The 17245-nt window shown below is 44.0% G+C and overlaps 1 protein-coding gene and 1 long non-coding RNA gene across 11 annotated transcripts in view; one reads left to right on the top strand and one right to left on the bottom strand.

Moving 5' to 3' along the window:
• Window positions 1-17245, bottom strand: part of LOC133569808 (uncharacterized) — a 276288-nt gene that overhangs the window by 96653 nt on the left and 162390 nt on the right. The window lies entirely within an intron of this gene.
• The window catches only part of plod2 (procollagen-lysine, 2-oxoglutarate 5-dioxygenase 2), a 125648-nt gene that overhangs the window by 37351 nt on the left and 71052 nt on the right, over window positions 1-17245 (top strand). For all 10 annotated transcript variants that reach the window (XR_009809740.1, XR_009809741.1, XR_009809738.1 and 7 more), the window contains exons 3-4: window positions 1833-1969; window positions 15977-16140. Coding sequence is in view for 1 of the 10 variants with exons in the window: in XM_061921246.1 (XP_061777230.1) it covers window positions 1833-1969; window positions 15977-16140 (301 nt within the window). In the remaining 9 variants the exon portion in view is untranslated. The remainder of the gene's footprint in view (window positions 1-1832; window positions 1970-15976; window positions 16141-17245) is intronic.

Raw genomic sequence — 17245 nt, 5'->3', positions numbered from 1 at the left:
TTACTGGGTGAAAATATTACATATTTTGTGTTTTTTTCCATAAAACAAAAGGGTTTTCTTTGACAAAAAGAGCATATAATTTCAATTTTAACAACTTTATATCGACAGATAGACCTAATGTTGATCTAGAGATTTAAACCTTGAATAATAATAAAAATAATAATACTGAATAATGACACATTTTTACATTTTTTTGGACCAAAACCCTGATCAAGCCTGAGTGGAGTATATTTTTTGTACATATATTATATTGTTTTTTAACAAAAGAAATATCAAAATAACTCCCGTGTTACTGGGTGAAAATATTACATATTTTGTGTTTTTTTCCATAAAACAAAAGGGTTTTCTTTGACAAAAAGAGCATATAATTTACATTTTTAACAACTTTATATCGACAGATAGACCTAATGTTGATCTAGAGATTTAAACCTTGAATAATAATAAAAATAATAATACTGAATAATGACACATTTTTACATTTTTTTGGACCAAAACCCTGATCAAGCCTGAGTGGAGTATATTTTTTGTACATATATTGTATTGTTTTTTAACAAAAGAAATATCAAAATAACTCCCGTGTTACTGGGTGAAAATATTACATATTTTGTGTTTTTTCCATAAAACAAAAGGGTTTTCTTTGACAAAAAGAGCATATAATTTACATTTTTAACAACTTTATATTGACAGATAGGCCTAAAGTTGATCTACAGATTTAAACCTTGAATAATAATCAAAATAATAATACTGAATAATGACACATTTTTACATTTTTTTGGACCAAAACCCTTTGGGGTCCCCGGGATCAAGCCTGAGTGGAGTATATTTTTTGTACATATATTTTATTGGTTTTTAACATAAGAAATATCAAAATAACTCCTGCTTGCTTTGATTTTTCGCTGTGCGGCCCTCAGTGGAAAAAGTTTGGACACCCCTGGATTAGGTGAAAACAAAGCAAAATGACCAGATTCTGTACTTAAACAAGGAGGTTGCAACTACTAATAATAGAACGTGGCAAAATAAAAGCCGCCACATCTTAAAAAATCTGACTTTTTTTATCCCTTAAAATAACAAAAGCACAAACCCCGTTTCCATATGAGTTGGGAAATGGTGTTCGATGTAAATATAAACAGAATACAATGATTTGCAAATCCTTTTCAAGCCATATTCAGTTGAATATGCTACAAAGACAACATATTTCATGTTCAAACTCATAAACATTAACTTTACAATTTGATGCCAGCAACAAGAAAATTGTGGTCTTACCGGAGACATCAGCGGCGCTGCAGCGCGTGACTTCCCCGAAAGACTCTGGCGTCAACAGACCTGTGGCCACACCCCCTCTGACTTTAGCTACTGTATAATCTCACTGAAACAACGGGCAGATGAGGGATTTCCCAGAATGATCCTAGGAAATGTGTCTAATAACATCTGCAATGGCCTTTTTTTTTCTGGTCCTTCACTCTAAATTTCCTCATCCACGAATCTTTCATCCTCGCTCAAATTAACGGGGGGAATTGTCGCTTTCTCGGTCCGAACAGCTCTCGCTGCTGCTGGTGGCCATGATTGTAAACAATGTTCAGTCACAACACGTGACTTACAGTACAAACACTTTCTACGGCGCAGCACAACACATGGGAAAAAAAGCTACTTGGTGTTTACCATAGCTAGCAATCTGAAAACAAGGTTTCGGACAGCACAATTATCATTTTAACTAACTAATTGACATTTATTTGGATTTATAATGCAGACGTTGACATAAACATGTCTCTTCCGGATGCTTTTTTTTTTTTTTAAGGCTAATATTCCGCGTTATTCTCTGTTTTGAATGACAGGTGCTGGGGTCAGGTGAGGCGTGGAAGGGTGGTGACGTCGGACGATCTATAGGTGGAGGACAGAAAGTCAGACTACTGAAGGAGGCCATGGAAGCTTTGGCGGAGCAGGAAGACCTGGTGGTCCTCTTCGTGGATAGGTAGGTAGCATTTTTAAACACACAGCTTGTGTAAATGCTATATAAAAAGAGAATACAACTAATCATTTTCAACTTATATTCAATTGAATGGACTGCAAAGACAAGATATTTCATGTTCACACTGAGAAACGTTGTTATTTTTTGCAAATATTAGCTCATTTGGCATTTGATGCCTGCTTAATGTTTCTAAAAAGCTGGCACAAGTGGCAAAAAAGAGCGAGAAATGCTCATCAAATATTTGGAACATGCCACAGGTGAACGGGCTGATTGGGGACAGGTGGGTGCCATGATTGGGTATAAAAGAAGTGGCCATAAAATGCTCACTCGTTCACAAACAAGGGTCGCCACTTTGTCAACAAATGCCTGAGCAATTTGTTTAAGAACAACATTTCTCCACCGGCTATTGCAAGGAATGTAGGGATTTCGCCATCAAAGCTTCGTAATATCATCAGAAAGTTCAGAGAATGTGGAGAAATCACTGCAGGCGGTACTGCATCAAAAAGCCACATCAGTGTGTAAAGGATATCACCACACGGGCTCAGGAACACTTTAGAAAAACCACTGTCGGCAACTACAGTTTGTCGCTACATCTCTAAGTGCAGGTTAAAGCTCTACTATGCGAAGCCACAGCCATTTATCAACAACACCCAGAAACGGCGTTGGGTTCGCTGGGCCCGAGCTCTTCTAAGATGGACTGATGCAAAGTGGAGAAGTGTTCTGTAGTCTGACGAGTCCACATTTCAAATTATATTTGGAAACTGTGGATGTCGTGTCCTCCGGACCAAAGAGGAAAACAACCATCCGGATTTTTTTTAGGTGCAAAGTGTAAAATCAATCCATTCAATCAATGCTTATTTATATAGCCCTAAATCACAAGTGTCTCAAAGGGCTGCACAAGCCACAACGACATCCTCGGTTCGGATCCCACACAAGGGCAAGGAAAAACTCACAATAACACAATAGTGTGAGAGTCCAGTCCATAGGGGATCTAACATAATAACGAGAGTCCAGTCCATACTGGATCTAATATAATAGTGAGAGTCCAGTCCATAGTGGTTCTAACATAATAGTGAGAGTCCAGTCCATAGTGGATCTAACATAATAGTGAGAGTCCAGTCCATAGTGGATCTAACATAATAGTGTGAGAGTCCAGTCCATAGTGGATCTAACATAATAGTGAGAGTCCAGTCCATAGTGGATCTAACATAATAGTGAGAGTCCAGTCCATAGTGGATCCAACATAATAGTGAGAGTCCAGTCCATAGTGGATCTAACATAATAGTGAGAGTCCAGTCCATAGTGGATCCAACATAATAGTGAGAGTCCAGTCCATAGTGGATCTAACATAATAGTGAGAGTCCAGTCCATAGTGGATCTAACATAATAGTGAGAGTCCAGTCCATAGTGGATCTAACATAATAGTGAGAGTCCAGTCCATAGTGGATCTAACATAATATTGAGAGTCCAGTCCATAGTGGATCTAACATAATAGTGAGAGTCAAGTCCATAGTGGATCTAACATAATAGTGAGCGTCCAGTCCATAGTGGATCTAACATAATAGTGAGAGTCCAGTCCATAGTGGATCTAACATAATAGTGAGAGTCCAGTCCATAGTGGATCTAACATAATAGTGAGAGTCCAGTCCATAGTGGATCTAACATAATAGTGAGAGTCCAGTCCATATTGGATCTAACATAATAGTGAGAGTCCAGTCCATAGTGGATCTAACATAATAGTGTGAGAGTCCAGTCCATAGTGGATCTATCATAATAGTGAGAGTCCAGTCCATAGTGGATCCAACACAATAGTGAGAGTCCAGTCCATAGTGGATCTAACATAATAGTGAGAGTCCAGTCCATAGTGGATCTAACATAATAGTGAGAGTCCAGTCCATAGTGGATCTAACATAATAGTGAGAGTCCAGTCCATCGTGGATCCAACATAATAGTGAGAGTCCAGTCCATAGTGGATCCAACATAATAGTGAGAGTCCAGTCCATAGTGGATCTAACATAATAGTGAGAGTCCAGTCCATAGTGGATCTAACATAATAGTGAGAGTCCAGTCCATTGTGGATTAAACATAATAGTGAGAGTCCAGTCCATAGTGGATCTAACATAATAGTGAGAGTCCAGTCCATTGTGGATCTAACATAATAGTGAGAGTCCAGTCCATTGTGGATCTAACATAATAGTGAGAGTCCAGTCCATAGTGGATCTAACATAATAGTGAGAGTCCAGTCCATTGTGGATCTAACATAATAGTGAGAGTCCAGTCCATAGTGGATCTAACATAATAGTGAGAGTCCAGTCCATAGTGGATTTAACATAATAGTGAGAGTCCAGTCCATAGTGGATCTAACATATTAGTGAGAGTCCAGTCCATAGTGGATCTAACATAATAGTGTGAGAGTCCAGTCCATAGTGGATCTAACATATTAGTGAGAGTCCAGTCCATAGTGGATCTAACATATTAGTGAGAGTCCAGTCCATAGTGGATCTAACATATTAGTGAGAGTCCAGTCCATAGTGGATCTAACATAATAGTGAGAGTCCAGTCCATAGTGGATCTAACATGATGGTATGGGGGTGCATTAGTGCCCAAGACATGGGTAACTTACACATCTGTGAAGGCACCATTAATCCTGAAAAGGTACATACAGCATATGTTGTCATCCATGCAACATCGTCATGGACGCCCCTGCTTATTTCAGCAAGACGACGCCAAGCCACGTGTTACAACAGTGCGGGTTCTTTTTTGCAATGTGTTGCTGCCAGTAAATTCAAAGTTAATGATTATTTGCAAAAGAAAACAAAGTTTCTCAGGTGTGAACATGAACTATCTTGTCTTTGCAGTCCATTCAATTGAATTAGGTTGAAAAGGTTTTCTAAATCATCCATCCATCCATCATCTTCCGCTTATCCGAGGTCGGGTCGCGGGGGCAACAGCCTAAGCAGGGAAACCCAGACTTCCCTCTCCCCAGCCACTTCGTCTAGCTCTTCCCGGGGGATCCCGAGGCGTTCCCAGGCCAGCCGGGAGACATAGTCTTCCCAACGTGTCCTGGGTCTTCCCCGTGGCCTCCTACCGGTTGGACGTGCCCTAAACACGCGTTCGGGTGGCATCCTGACCAGATGCCCGAACCACCTCATCTGGCTCCTCTCCATGTGGAGGAGCAGCGGCTCTACTTTGAGTTCCTCCCAGGGCTGCACAAACCACTACGACATCCTCGGTAGGCCCACATAAGGGCAAGGAAAAACTCACACCCAGTGGGACGTCGGTGACAATAATGACTATGAGAACCTTGGAGAGGAGGAAAGCAATGGATGTCGAGCGGGTCTAACATGATACTGTGAAAGTTCAATCCATAATGGATCCAACACAGTCGCGAGAGTCCAGTCCAAAGCGGATCCAACACAGCAGCGAGAGTCCCGTTCATAGCGGAGCTAGCAGGAAACCATCCCAAGCGGAGGCGGATCAGCGGCGCAGAGATGTCCCCAGCCGATACACAGGCGAGCGGTACATGGCCACCGGATCGGACCGGACCCCCTCCACAAGGGAGAGTGGGACATAGAAGAAAAAGAAAAGAAACGGCAGATCAACTGGTCTAAAAAGGGAGTCTATTTAAAGGCTAGAGTATACAAATGAGTTTTAAGGTGAGACTTAAATGCTTCTACTGAGGTGGCATCTCGAACTGTTACCGGGAGGGCATTCCAGAGTACTGGAGCCCGAACGGAAAACGCTCTATAGCCCGCAGACTTTTTTTGGGCTTTGGGAATCACTAATAAGCCGGAGTCCAATTAAGAGCTTTGCCTTCCGGCTCAGCTCCTTCTTCACCACAACAAATCGGTACAACGTCCGCGTTTAAGTCTCATCTTAAAACTCATCTGTATACTCTAGCCTTTAAATAGACCTCCTTTTTAGACCAGTTGATCTGCCGCTTCTTTTCTTTCTCCTATGTCCCCCCCCTCCCTTGTGGAGGGGGTCCGGTCCGATGACCATGGATGAAGTACTGACTGTCCAGAGTCGAGACCCAGGATGGACCGCTCGTCGGGACCCAGGATGGACCGCTCGCCTGTATCGGTTGGGGACATCTCTACGCTGCCGATCCGCTTGAGATGGTTTCCTGTGGACGGGACTCTCACTGCTGTCTTGGAGCCACTATGGATTGAACTTTCACAGTATCATGTTAGACCCGCTCGACATCCATTGCTTTCGGTCCCCTAGAAGGGGGGGGTTGCCCACATCTGAGGTCCTCTCCAAGGTTTCTCATAGTCAGCATTGTCACTGGCGTCCCACTGGATGTGAATTCTCCCTGCCCACTGGGTGTGAGTTTTCCTTGCCCTTTTGTGGGTTCTTCCGAGGATGTTGTAGTCGTAATGACTTGTGCAGTCCTTTGAGACATTTGTGATTTGGGGCTATATAAATAAACATTGATTGATTGATGATTGATACTGAAGACGCCGCACCGATCCGCCTGTCGATCTCACCATCCACTCTTCCCTCACTCGTGAACAAGACTCCTAAGTACTCGAACTCCTCCACTTGGGGCAGGGTCTCCTCCCCAACCCGGAGATGGCATTCCACCCTTTTCCGGGCGAGAACCATGGACTCGGACTTGGAGGTGCTGATTCTCATTCCGGTCGCTTCACACTCGGGTGCGAACCGATCCGGCGAGAGTTGAAGATCCCGGTCAGATGAAGCCATCAGGACCACATCATCTGTTATGCTGATGACACCCAACTCTACATGCCCCTAAAGCTGACCAACACGCCGGATTGTAGTCAGCTGGAGGCGTGTCTTAATGAAATTAAACAATGGATGTCCGCTAACTTTTTGCAACTCAACGCCAAAAAAACGGAAATGCTGATTATCGGTCCTGCTAGACACCGAACTCTATTTAATAATACAACTCTAACATTTGACAACCAAACAATTAAACAAGGCGACACGGTAAAGAATCTGGGTATTATATTTGACCCAACTCTCTCCTTTGAGGCACACATTAAAAGCGTTACTAAAACGGCCTTCTTTCATCTCCGTAATATCGCTAAAATTCGCTCCATTCTGTCCACTAAAGACGCTGAGATCATTATCCATGCGTTTGTTACGCCTCGTCTCGATTACTGTAACGTATTATTTTCGGGTCTCCCCATGTCTAGCATTAAAAGATTACAGTTGGTACAAAATGCGGCTGCTAGACTTTTGACAAGAACAAGAAAGTTTGATCACATTACGCCTGTACTGTATATACTTATATACATATATACATACATATATACTGTATATACCTTTATATACATATATACATACATATATACCTATACTGTATATACCTTTATATACATATATACATACATATATACCTATACTGGCTCACCTGCACTGGCTTCCTGTGCACTTAAGATGTGACTTTAAGGTTTTACTACTTACGTATAAAATACTACACGGTCTAGCTCCATCCTATCTTGCCGATTGTATTGTACCATATGTCCCGGCAAGAAATCTGCCTTCAAAGGACTCCGGCTTGTTAGTGATTCCCAAAGCCCAAAAAAAGTCTGCGGGCTATAGAGCGTTTTCCGTTCGGGCTCCAGTACTCTGGAATGCCCTCCCGGTAACAGTTCGAGATGCCACCTCAGTAGAAGCATTTAAGTCTCACCTTAAAACTCATTTGTATACTCTAGCCTTTAAATAGACTCCCTTTTTAGACCAGTTGATCTGCTGTTTCTTTTCTTTTTCTTCTATGTCCCACTCTCCCCTGTGGAGGGGGTCCGGTCCGATCCGGTGGCCATGTACTGCTTGCCTGTGTATCGGCTGGGGACATCTCTGCGCTGCTGATCCGCCTCCGCTTGGGATGGTTTCCTGGTGGCTCCGCTGTGAACGGGACTCTCTCTGCTGAGTTGGACCCGCTTTGGACTGGACTCTTGCGACTGTGTTGGATCCATTGTGGATTGAACTTTCACAGTATCATGTTAGACCCGCTCGACATCCATTGCTTTCCTCCTCTCCAAGGTTCTCATAGTCATTATTGTCACCGACGTCCCACTGGGTGTGAGTTTTCCTTGCCCTTATGTGGGCCTACCGAGGATGTCGTGGTGGTTTGTGCAGCCCTTTGAGACACTAGTGATTTAGAGCTATATAAGTAAACATTGATTGATTGATTGATCTGCAAAAAGCAGAGACCTAATTCTGCGGTCACCAAACCGGAACCCCCTCAACGCCTTGACTGCGCCTAGAACTTCTGTCCATAAAAGTTATGAACGGAGTCCAACCCTCACTGGAAATGTGTTCGATTTTCTACATTTCTAAATCATTGTATTCTGATTGTATTTCCCATTTACACAAGGTGACGACTTCACTGCTTCCGTAGGAAAAAGAACAAAACACCCACGCTCAGTTCATGATTTAAAATCCCAGCCACACCAGTAATTACCGTGAAGAATTAACGTGAACGGTGTCTCTGCACCTCTTTTTAAAAAAAAAAACCCTGCAATCTTCCCTGCCAAAAGGTGTTATTACCAGAGCCTGGCTGCCTGAGACGAGTTTACAGAGCCGAGAGAAAGTTTTACGGGGTGAACGCGCTTCGGAATAATAAGAGCTTTCGTCGGCCGGAAAAAGCGATAATAAGGTAACAAAGCGTGTCTGTGAAGAGGCGTCTCACCTTGGAAGCGGGCAATTAGAGCCTCTTCCAGGGGAAATGACGGCGGTGCACCTTGTGCCCCAGACCGCTCCAATAAATACGTGCATATCCAGCAGGGACGTATTTAGCGTTATCGCCGTCTTACTGTAAATGTGGCATTTCTTCGCCCCCGGGGTCATTAGATGAATCAAACAATCCAGAGAATTGAGTTCGCTCGGGTGTGGCCGCAGTTCATTTGCAGTTAAACACTTCATTAAAGCAGCAGAGTTTGCTCGGAGCAACCAACCTCCATCTTGGGGTTGTAGTTTCTGAAAAACTATTAATACCAAAGATCATTCCACGGGTTTTCTCTGTGAAGAACGAACAAAACCCTTTAGACCAGGTGTGCCCATTACGTCGATGGCGGGCTAGCAGTCGACCGCGGGGGGTGTGTCAGTCCATCTCCAGCCAGGCTTTTAACAAAAATCGACCTAAAAATGAGTGATCATCAATCTTCACCAAGACGTCACTTAAATGACATTCACGGTACCGGAGGGTCTTGTGAGATGACGCTGGCTGCTGCAAGATCATTATTATGAAAATATGACCGAGAGGAAGGCGAGAAACGCTTTTTATTTCAACAGACTCTCGCGCCGTACCTTCCGTCTAAACTCTAAAGGCTGACTGCACATTTCCTATCTTCACAATAAAATCAATCAATCAATCAATGTTTACTTATATAGCCCTAAATCACTAGTGTCTCAAAGGGCTGCACAAACCACCACGACATCCTCAGTAGGCCCACATAAGGGCAAGGAAAAACTCACACCCAGTGGGACATCGGTGACAATGATGACTATGAGAACCTTAGAGAGGAGGAAAGCAATGGATGTCGAGCGGATCTAACATGATACTGTGAAAGTTCAATCCACAATGGATACAACACAGTCGCGAGAGTCCAGTCCAAAGAGGATCTAAGACACAGCAGCGAGAGTCCCGTTCACAGCGGAGCCAGTAGGAAACCATCCCAAGCGGAGGCGGATCAGCAGCGCAGAGATGTCCCCAGCCGATACACAGGCGAGCAGTACATGGCCACCCGATCGGACCGGACTCCCTCCACAGAGGAGAGTGGGACATAGAAGAAAAAGAAGAGAAACGGCAGATCAACTGGTCTAAAAAGGGAGTCTATTTAAAGGCTAGAGTATACAAATGAGTTTTAAGGTGAGACTTAAATGCTTCTACTGAGGTGGCATCTCGAACTGTTACCGGGAGGGCATTCCAGAGTACTGGAGCCCGAACGGAAAACGCTCTATAGCCCGCAGACTTTTTTTGGGCTCTAGGAATCACTAATAAGCCGGAGTCCTTTGAACGCAGATTTCTTGCCGGGACATATGGTACAATACAATCGGCAAGATAGGATGGAGCTAGACCGTGTAGTATTTTATACGTAAGTAGTAAAACCTTAAAGTCACATCTTAAGTGCACAGGAAGCCAGTGCAGGTGAGCCAGTATAGGTATATATGTATGTATATATGTATATAAAGGTATATACAGTATAGGTATATATGTATGTATATATGTATATAAAGGTATATACAGTATAGGTATATATGTATGTATATATGTATATAAAGGTATATACAGTATAGGTATATATGTATGTATATATGTATATAAAGGTATATACAGTATAGGTATATATGTATGTATATATGTATATAAAGGTATATACAGTATAGGTATATATGTATGTATATATGTATATAAAGGTATATACAGTACAGGTATATATGTATGTATATATGTATATAAAGGTATATACAGTATAGGTATATATGTATGTATATATGTATATAAAGGTATATACAGTATAGGTATATATGTATGTATATATGTATATAAAGGTATATACAGTACAGGCGTAATGTGATCAAACTTTTTTGTTCTTGTCAAAAGTCTAGCAGCCGCATTTTGTACCAACTGTAATCTTTTAATGCTAGACATGGGGAGACGCGAAAATAATACATTACAGTAGTCGAGGCGGGACGTAACAAACGCATGGATAATGATCTCAGCGTCTTTAGTGGACAGAATGGAGCGAATTTTAGCGATATTGCGGAGATGAAAATATGACCGAGAGGAAGGCGAGAAACACTTTTTATTTCAACAGACTCTCGCGCCGTAACTTCCGTCTAAACTCTAAAGGCCGACTGCACATTTCCTATCTTCACAATAAAAGCCCTGCTTCATGCTGCCTGCGCTAACTAAATACAGAGTCTCGGGAAACTGGCGTGCACGTCACTCTTATTTTGTTAGCGCAGGCAGCATGAAGCAGGGCTTTTATTGTGAAGATAGGAAATGTGCAGTCGGCCTTTAGAGTTTGGACGGAAGGGACGGCGCCAAAGTCTGTTGAAATAAAAAGTGTTTCCCGCCTTCCTCTCTGTCATTTTTTCATAATAATGAAGTGGCAGCAGCCAGCGTCATCTCACAAGACCCTCGGGTGCCGTGAATGTCAATCAAGCAAGCTACGGAATTTGCCGCCAATGTTTTTCTTGTAAAGTGTATGGAAGCTGGATGAATTAGATGCCAAAAAAACAACCACTTTCATGTGGTATTGTACAGAAAGGAGTACTTTTTTTCTCCTCCATTTGAAAATGTGGGCGATATCATCATTACTGTCTGATTCCAATCAATGCAAGTCATCAGAATCAGGTAATACACCAACTTATATTCTTGTCTTGGTGAAAGAAAGACATCTATATGTGTTACACATGCTTGTATTATCATTAAACACATTTAACTTGTTTACAAAAATGTCTCTTTCATAAATAAATAAATATAAATGATATATATAAATGAGGTAGATCCCCTCGAGTTGGTCAATTGAAAAGTAGCTCGCCTGCAGAAAAAGTGTGGGCACCCCTGATTCACGTTGGAAATAAACACAAGTCTTTTTATAGAGAACAGAAGAAGTTCTGATTTATGAAGGGCAGTCGACTTGTGTGAACACGTGTCGGCCAGATGCACAGAACCTCTCCAAAGAATTACCATGGAAAAGTCTATTTGTTTCCGCAATTCCATTCAACGCGTTAACGTCCATAGATTATAGATTCGGGGCCCACAACTTGAACGATTTACTCGTACATAATTTGGTCTTCCAGCTCACAAAACCCACGAAAACATACTGTGAAGAAATGGGATGAGGTGAGAAGTCCAAGTCCGAGTCCATTGGTTCACAGATGGAAAAAAAGGGTGGAGCGCCATCTAGGGGTCGGCGAAGAGGTCTTGCCCCAAGTGGAGGAGTTTGAGTACCTCGGAGTCTTGGTCATGAGTGGATAGGTGGATCGGTAATGCGGACTCTGTATTGATCCATTGTGGTGAAGAAGGCGCTGAGTCGGGAGGCAAAGCTCTCAATTTACCGGTTGATCCTCGAACTCTGGTCATGAGCTCTGGGTTATGACCGAAAGGACAAGAGCACGAGTACCTTTGGCGATAGGGTGAGAAGAGAGGAGCCTGATGAGGTGGTTCAGGCATCTGGTCAGGATGCCACCTGGACGCCTCCCTTGGGAGGCTACGGGGAAGACCCAGGACACGTTGGGAAGACTCTTTCTCCCGGCTGGCCTGGGAACGCCTCGGGATCCCCTGGGAGGAGCTGGACGGGAGGGAAGTCCGGGCTTCTCCGCTTAGGCTCCTGTCCCTGCGACCTGACATCCGATAAGCGGAAGAAGTTGGACGGATAGACGGATGGACTTTGAAGATATCAGCCCAAATTTTCCAGGGCATGAGTGTTTTAAGTGGAGTGTCACACACTAGTCACGGACTAAACTCAAAGTACCTCGTACAGGTTGTCAATAAATCAATCAATCAATGTTTATTTATATAGCCCCAAATCACAAATGTCTCAAAGGACTGCACAAATCATTACGACTACAACATCCTCGGAAGAACCCACAAAAGGGCAAGGAAAACTCACACCCAGTGGGCAGGGAGAATTCACATTCAGTGGGACGCCAGTGACAATGCTGACTATGAGAAACCTTGGAGAGGACCTCAGATGTGGGCAACCCCCCCCCTCTAGGGGACCGAAAGCAATGGATGTAGAGCGGGTCTAACATGATTCTGTGAAAGTTCAATCCATAGTGGCTCCAACACAGCAGTAAGAGTCCCGTCCACAGGAAACCATCTCAAGCGGATCAGCAGCGTAGAGATGTCCCCAACCGATACAGGCGAGGGGTCCATCCTGGGTCCCGACGAGCGGTCCATCCTGGGTCTCGACTCTGGACAGTCAGTACTTCATCCATGGTCATCGGACCGGACCCCCTCCACAAGGGAGGGGGGGACATAGGAGAAAGAAAAGAAGCGGCAGATCAACTGGTCTAAAAAGGAGGTCTATTTAAAGGCTAGAGTATACAGATGAGTTTTAAGGTGAGACTTAAATGCTTCTACTGAGGTAGCATCTCGAACTGTTACCGGGAGGGCATTCCAGAGTACTGGAGCCCGAACGGAAAACGCTCTATAGCCCGCAGACTTTTTTTGAGCTCTAGGAATCACTAATAATTGCTTGACTGTGGTTCAACTGTGAAGTGAAGTGAATTATATTTGTATAGCTCTTTTCTCTAGTGACTCAAAGCGCTTCACAGTGTGGGTGGCACTGGGAGCAGGTGGGTATAGTGCCTTGCCCAAGGACACAATGGCAGTGACTAGGATGGCGGAAGCGGGGATTGAACCTGCAACCCCTTAAGTTGCTGGCCCGGCCACACTTCCAACCGACCTTTACCGGCCCTGTCTCAGTTAGGATTGGTATGGGGAAGACTGCGGACTTGACAACTGTCCAGAAGACCACCATTAATATAGGACGTGAGCCACAGAAGTTCAGAGCTAAGGAGACTTGGCTGTTCACAGAGTGCTGTGTCCAAGAATATCAGTGGAAAGTCTAGTGGAAGGGCAAAACCTGGGCTGACCGTGGGATTCTGAGAAGCTCGGTCAATCTGGTCGACATCCAGAAAGAAACACCTCATTCAGACCATGTATTGATTGATTTGACGCCATCCTAATTCCTGCTTTTTCTGCAAAAACCGAGAAATAAATGGAGATTTCTTCACAGTATTTTCGTTTTTTGAAATCGAGAGCTTTGCCTTCCGGCTCAGCTCCTTCTTCACCACAACGGATCGATACAGGGTCCGCATTACTGAATACGCCGAACCGATCCGCCTGTTGATCTCACGATCCACTCCACCCTCACTCGTGAACAAGACCCTGAGGTACTTGAACTCCTCCACCTCGGTAGGCCCACATAAGGGCAAGGAAAAACTCACACCCAGTGGGACGTCGGTGACAATAATGACTATGAGAACCTTAGAGAGGAGGAAAGCAATGGATGTCGAGCGGGTCTAACATGATACTGTGAAAGTTCAATCCACAATGGATCCAACACAGTCGCAAGAGTCCAGTCCAAAGCGGATCCAACACAGCAGCGAGAGTCCCGTTCACAGCGGAGCCAGCAGGAAACCATCCCAAGCGGAGGCGGATCAGCAGCGCAGAGATGTCCCCAGTCGATACACAGGCAAGCAGTACATGGCCACCGGATCGGACCGGACCCCCTCCACAGGGGAGAGTGCAGCCCTTTGAGACACTAGTGATTTAGGGCTATATAAGTAAACATTGATTGATTGATTGACTTGGGGCAAGACCTCTTCCCCAACCCGGAGACGGCACTCCACCCATTTCCGGGTGAGAACCATGGACTCAGACTTGGACTTCTCATCTCATCCCATTTCTTCACAGTATTCTCATTTTTGGAAATCCAGTGTCCGTGGGTTTTGTGAGCTGGAAATCATGTACGGGTAAACAACTCCATTGTTTCAGCTGTGGGCCCTGGATCTATCACCTATGGAAGTTTATTATTTTGACTGGAATTTTGGAAATAAATACACTATTCATAAACTAGTACTTCTACAACGTCGTTTCCTTGCATTCTGAGTTGTCACCAGAAACCTTTGGAGCTCCGAAGTCTGGAATAGCTTGCGAGTCGTAGCATGAACCATGTACACCAACTAGTTCCTGGGTCCGTGACAATTTATAAACTAGTACTTCTACAATGTCGTTTCCTTGCATTCTGAGTTGTCACCAGAAGCCTTTGGAGCTCCGAAGTCTGGAATAGCTTGCGAGTCGTAGCATGAACCATGTACACCAACTAGTTCCTGGGTCCGTGACAATTTATAAACTAGTACTTCTACAATGTCGTTTCCTTACATTCTGAGTTGTCACCAGAAACCTTTCGAGCTCCGAAGTCTGGAATAGCTTGCGAGTCGTAGCATGAACCATGTACACCAACTAGTTCCTGGGTCCGTGACAATTTATAAACTAGTACTTCTACAATGTCGTTTCCTTGCATTCTGAGTTGTCACCAGAAACCTTTGGAGCTCCGAAGTCTGGAATAGCTTGCGAGTCGTAGCATGAACCATGTACACCAACTAGTTCCTGGGTCCGTGACAATTTATAAACTAGTACTTCTACAATGTCGTGTCCTTGCATTCTGAGTTGTCACCAGAAACCTTTGGAGCTCCAAAGTCTGGAATAGCTTGCGAGTCGTAGCATGAACCCTGTACACCAACTAGTTCCTGGGTCCGTGACAATTTATAAACTAGTACTTCTACAATGTCGTGTCCTTGCATTCTGAGTTGTCACCAGAAGCCTTTGGAGCTCCGAAGTCTGGAATAGCTTGCGAGTCGTAGCATGAACCATGTACACCAACTAGTTCCTGGGTCCGTGACAATTTATAAACTAGTACTTCTACAATGTCGTTTCCTTGCATTCTGAGTCGTCACCAGAAACCTTTTGAGCTCCGAAGTCTGGAATAGCTTGCGAGTCGTAGCATGAACCCTGTACACCAAATAGTTCCTGGGTCCGTGACAATTTATAAACTAGTACTTCTACAATGTCGTTTTCTTACATTCTGAGTTGTCACCAGAAGCCTTTGGAGCTCCGAAGTCTGGAATAGCTTGCGAGTCGTAGCATGAACCATGTACACCAAATAGTTCCTGGGTCCGTGACAATTTATAAACTAGTACTTCTACAATGTCGTTTCCTTGCATTCTGAGTCGTCACCAGAAACTTTTGGAGCTCCAAAGTCTGGAATAGCTTGCGAGTCGTAGCATGAACCATGTACACCAACTAGTTCCTGGGTCCGTGACAAGGTTCTAAGCGCTGACACAACAAGACCGTTACAGGCCGTTGAAAGAATGTTGCTTGCTTGTCAAGACCGCCCTCTGTTTGGGAAGAGATTAATGTCTACTAGAGGGGCAAACAGGGGCCAACCAGTGACTAACTGACCCCAAAGGGTGAAATAAATCCCTGTTGCATTTCATCTTCCCCCCTCCTCCCTTTTCTAGCTACGATCTTATCTTCGCTGGCGGACCAGAGGAGATTCTCAGGAAGTTCCAGCAAGCCAATCACAAAGTCATTTTCGCGGCAGAGGGCTTGGTCTGGCCTGATAAGAGGCTGGCTGACAAGTACCCCTCGGTCCGCAGTGGCAAGCGCTACCTCAACTCCGGAGGTGGGTTCCAAACCTTCCAAGCATGCAAGGAATGTCTTCCTCAGTGTTTTGTTGACCACACAGACCAGAGGCTCCCGGTGGCTCTCTGAATGTTGTGCCTTCTTGTCTCCGTTGGGCAAAACCCGCAGTAGCTCGCCGCATTTTGGGAAGCCACACGTAAAATAATAAATGCTATAGCGATTTGATAATGAAAAGGAAGTCTGAGGGACGTTGACATAACACACATTTACAATGTAAACTGAGTGGCTATGACAGGGGGGTCCAAAAAGTGGCCCACATCTAATTTCCTATTGGCCAATACAAAGAAAAACCCCATAAAGAAGTGGAAAAGAAGAGAAAACAGGTTAAATGTAACCAGAACTCAACAGTGGTAGCCAAAACCGTCACGTACTGAAGTAAACAATTACCGTATTTCCCGAATTTCCGCCGGGGCGCTAATTAATTTAAAACCACTCCTCACTTACCAAAGGCATGCGGTAAATTTAGGCCTGTGCTTAAAAATTTGAGTGTGATGTAAGGAGACCATCCTGAAAAGCACATTTGATAAAAAAACGTTATTATGTTCTTAACTTTACTTATAAATGAAGTCCATGCGCGACTCCTTCTGATCAAAAGCATCGATAACTTGTTTATAGAAGTCTTCCTTATCTTTCTTCGGTTTTAAAAGTCTCTCCGTCTGGAGGGAGATCTTCCTTTATAACCTCCTGCTTCCATTGAAAGTCCAGTTTAGAAAAGTGTTTTATTTTAGATATGTAATCCTCCACGTTAAAAGTGAAGTGAAGTGAAGTGAATTATATTTATATAGCGCTTTTCTCAAGTGACTCAAAGCGCTTTACATAGTGACACCCAATATCTAAGTTACATTTAAAGCAGTGTGGGTGGCACTGGGAGCAGGTGGGTAAAGTGTCTTGCCCAAGGACACAACGACAGTAACTAGGATGACACAAGCGGGAATCGAACCTGCAACCCTCAAGTTGCTGGCACGGCCAGTCTACCAACCGAGCTATGCAAGCTATGTCACTTCTTCTGCAGCCGAGTAGTCGCAAGAAGGATCACTAGCGCCCTCTACCACCAGGAGGCGGGAGTCATTTAATGACTCATATTT

The sequence above is a fragment of the Nerophis ophidion genome, linkage group LG15, assembly GCF_033978795.1.
Source record: "Nerophis ophidion isolate RoL-2023_Sa linkage group LG15, RoL_Noph_v1.0, whole genome shotgun sequence".
NCBI lineage: Eukaryota > Metazoa > Chordata > Actinopteri > Syngnathiformes > Syngnathidae > Nerophis > Nerophis ophidion.
Note: the sequence above shows the minus strand (reverse complement) of the source record. Positions and strands in the feature narration are given on the sequence as shown.